The 2949-nt window shown below is 34.8% G+C and overlaps 1 protein-coding gene across 1 annotated transcript; it reads right to left on the bottom strand.

Moving 5' to 3' along the window:
• Positions 1–1185: 1185 nt before the first annotated feature.
• On the bottom strand, positions 1186–1895 carry LOC136204198 (uncharacterized). The gene is made up of 2 exons (XM_065995406.1): positions 1475–1895; positions 1186–1358 (listed from the first exon to the last, which is right to left on the bottom strand). Exons 1-2 carry the CDS (start codon positions 1887–1889, stop codon positions 1345–1347), a joined length of 429 nt encoding a protein of 142 aa, XP_065851478.1. The 5' UTR covers positions 1890–1895; the 3' UTR covers positions 1186–1344.
• Positions 1896–2949: the final 1054 nt, after the last annotated feature.

Raw genomic sequence — 2949 nt, 5'->3', positions numbered from 1 at the left:
TCATCTGGTTGATCAAATTGCTTTGATTCAGCATGTTGGATTTCTTTATTAGATGACTCCTCATCCAATAAAATCTTTCTACCTTTACCACCTTCTTGCAGAAACTGTTTCTCAAGAAAAATGGCATCCCTACTGATAGTAACAATTTGTTCATCAGGGAGATAGAAATAATAACCCATAGATCCTTTTGATTTAGGGTATCCAACAAATCGGCCTTTAGTAGATCGTTCCTCTAATTTGTCTGTTTTCTGCTTTTTTATATAAGCAGGGCAACCCCAAATTTTAACATGATTCAAAATTGGTGCCCTTCCAGCCCATATTTCATATGGTGTGGTAGAAACAGATTTAGAAGGAACACGGTTGAGAATGTAAAGTGATGTCTCAATTGCATATCCCCAGAATGAGATAGGCAAATCAGTGTAACTCATCATCAATCGAACCATGTCCAACAAAGTCCGATTCCTCCTTTCAGACACTCCATTTAATTGTGGTGTGTAAGGAGGAGTGAGTTCAGAGATAATTCCATTTTCCTTGAGGAAATCATCAAATTCAGTACTCATATATTCACCACCTCGGTCCGACCTTAGTGATTTAATATTTTTCCCAATTTGATTTTCTACTTCGGCTTTGAATTCTTTGAACTTTTCAAAAACTTCAGATTTGTATTTCATTAAATACAAATAACCATATCTTGATTTATCATCAATAAAGGTTACGAAGTAGTGATAACCTCCACGAGCTATTTCACTAAATGGCCCGCAAACATCAGAATGTATTAATTCTAATATTTCATTGGCTCTCTTCATTTGTCCCACAAATGGTTTTCTAGTCATTTTTCCCTGTAAACATGATTCACATGTTGGATAATCAGATTGAGAATTTAGATTTTTTAAAATTCCTATCTTATCCAACTTAGTGAGTCTATTACTAGAAATATGTCCTAGACGGAGATGCCACAAATATTTGGAATTAAATTCTGATTGTTTATCAGTGGAATTATTATTCGTCTCTTTTAGGTTGCCAAGCAAAACTTGCTTATTTTCCTTTTTGTTATTTGGTATATTTTTATCAACATAAAATAAACCACGATGTAAAACACCAGAACCGATAATCACATTATCAAAATATACTTTACAAGCTTTATTACAAAATCGGAATTCATAATTCCTTTTTGTCAAACTAGATACAGATATTACATTTTTATATGCTCCTGGTATATACAATACATCTTTCAATAACAAAACATGATGGTCTAACATAAGTGAAATATCTCCCACTGCCCTGGCTGCAACCCTTGCACCATTTCCCAGTGTGAGTTCCACTTCACCATCTTCCAACAACCTTCTATTTGCCAGATCCTGAACATAGGAACAAATATGAGAAGTTGCTCCAGTGTCTAAAATCCAGGCGTTAGATGAGTTATAAGAAAGATCATTATTTAAATCAACATTTAAATAATTATTAAGAGAAATACCTGATGCAGAAGCTGCACCCTTACCCTTCTCTAAACTTTTCAGAAAGATTGGGCAATTTCTCTTAAAGTGACCTTCCATTCCACATTGGAAACATCCCTGCTTAACAGCACCCTTAAGTTGTGTTGAGGCTTTTGGCCTCACAAATGATGGACTTGTATTAGTGGTCTTTGGAACTTTCTTTTTCTTCTTTTTAGGCTGGGTCTTACCCTTCCTCTTAAAAGAAGATGCAGCCACTACTACAACATCATCTTTCTTTTTATCTTGGTCCACCACATTCTGTTGGTGAACAACCAGATTCTGCAGCAACTGAGCCAAAGTACACTCCACTTTGTTTAATTGGAAGTTTGAAACAAAACCTCCATATGAACGTGGGAGTGAAGAAAGCACAAGATCAACTTGGAGTTCATGAGCCATTGCAAAATCCAAATTTTTTTAAAGATTGGATTAAATGGATCATTTCTCCAACATGATCAGAAACATTTTGGCTTTCTTTCATCTTCATCCTAAAGAGCTTACTTGATATCTTATATCGCATAGTCCTGCTGGTCTCACCATACAGGTCTTTTAAGCCTGATAAGATTTCAAAAGATGTTGCTATATTCTCATAATGCTTCTGTAATTCATTATCCATAGAAGCAATAATATAGCATTTGGCTTGGGTATCATCATCTACCCATTTATCATATGTCTCATGTAAAGCCTTTGCTGCATCCTCTTTAGGGCATGCAGGCTTAGACTTTAGAATTACATATAATAAACGTTGCTGAGTTAACACAACCTTAAGGTTTCTCAGCCAGTCCACATAATTCGGCCCTGTGAGCCTATTACGGTCTAATATCGATTGGAGAGGTGTTGATAACATGTTTGGAATCAAAGAGTAACTGCAGAAAATAAAGATTGATAGTCAGTTATATATTTAAGGTGGATTATACGAACCAATATGACATGGACTTTTATCATAATGGTTTCCCACTAATTTGGCGAATCCTATACTTCCAAATAGGAAACGATAATTCTTTGGAATGAATTACTAGTGGGTAAATCGAATTCTTATAAATTCTATTAGCTTATCCCTCAACTTCACATTGGTATTATTGGGACAACTAATAAATTCATAAGTTGACAACACTTGTCAATCACCTTGTACTATGCTGTGAAATTCAATTTAATATTTTTCTAGCTCCTAGTGTTTTAATCCTCAGTTTCCCTTTGACATTATTGGATTTCCACACTAGATAAATCAAACCCACTAGATCAACAGATTATATTAAGCCCGAATCAACATTGTTCAGCTTCACATTGGCATTATTACAATGTTAATTGCCTAACATAAACCACAAATTAATTCAATGGGAATTAACTTTCACACTAATCACACAAACTATTTGTGTATTAATGCACCAGTGGAGAGCCTCGATACAACTCTTGTATCTTTATCGGATTTAATATTTATTTGGAAGATTTCTGGTCTTGC

This window comes from Euphorbia lathyris, chromosome 8 (assembly GCF_963576675.1).
Source record: "Euphorbia lathyris chromosome 8, ddEupLath1.1, whole genome shotgun sequence".
Taxonomy (NCBI): domain Eukaryota; kingdom Viridiplantae; phylum Streptophyta; class Magnoliopsida; order Malpighiales; family Euphorbiaceae; genus Euphorbia; species Euphorbia lathyris.
Note: the sequence above shows the minus strand (reverse complement) of the source record. Positions and strands in the feature narration are given on the sequence as shown.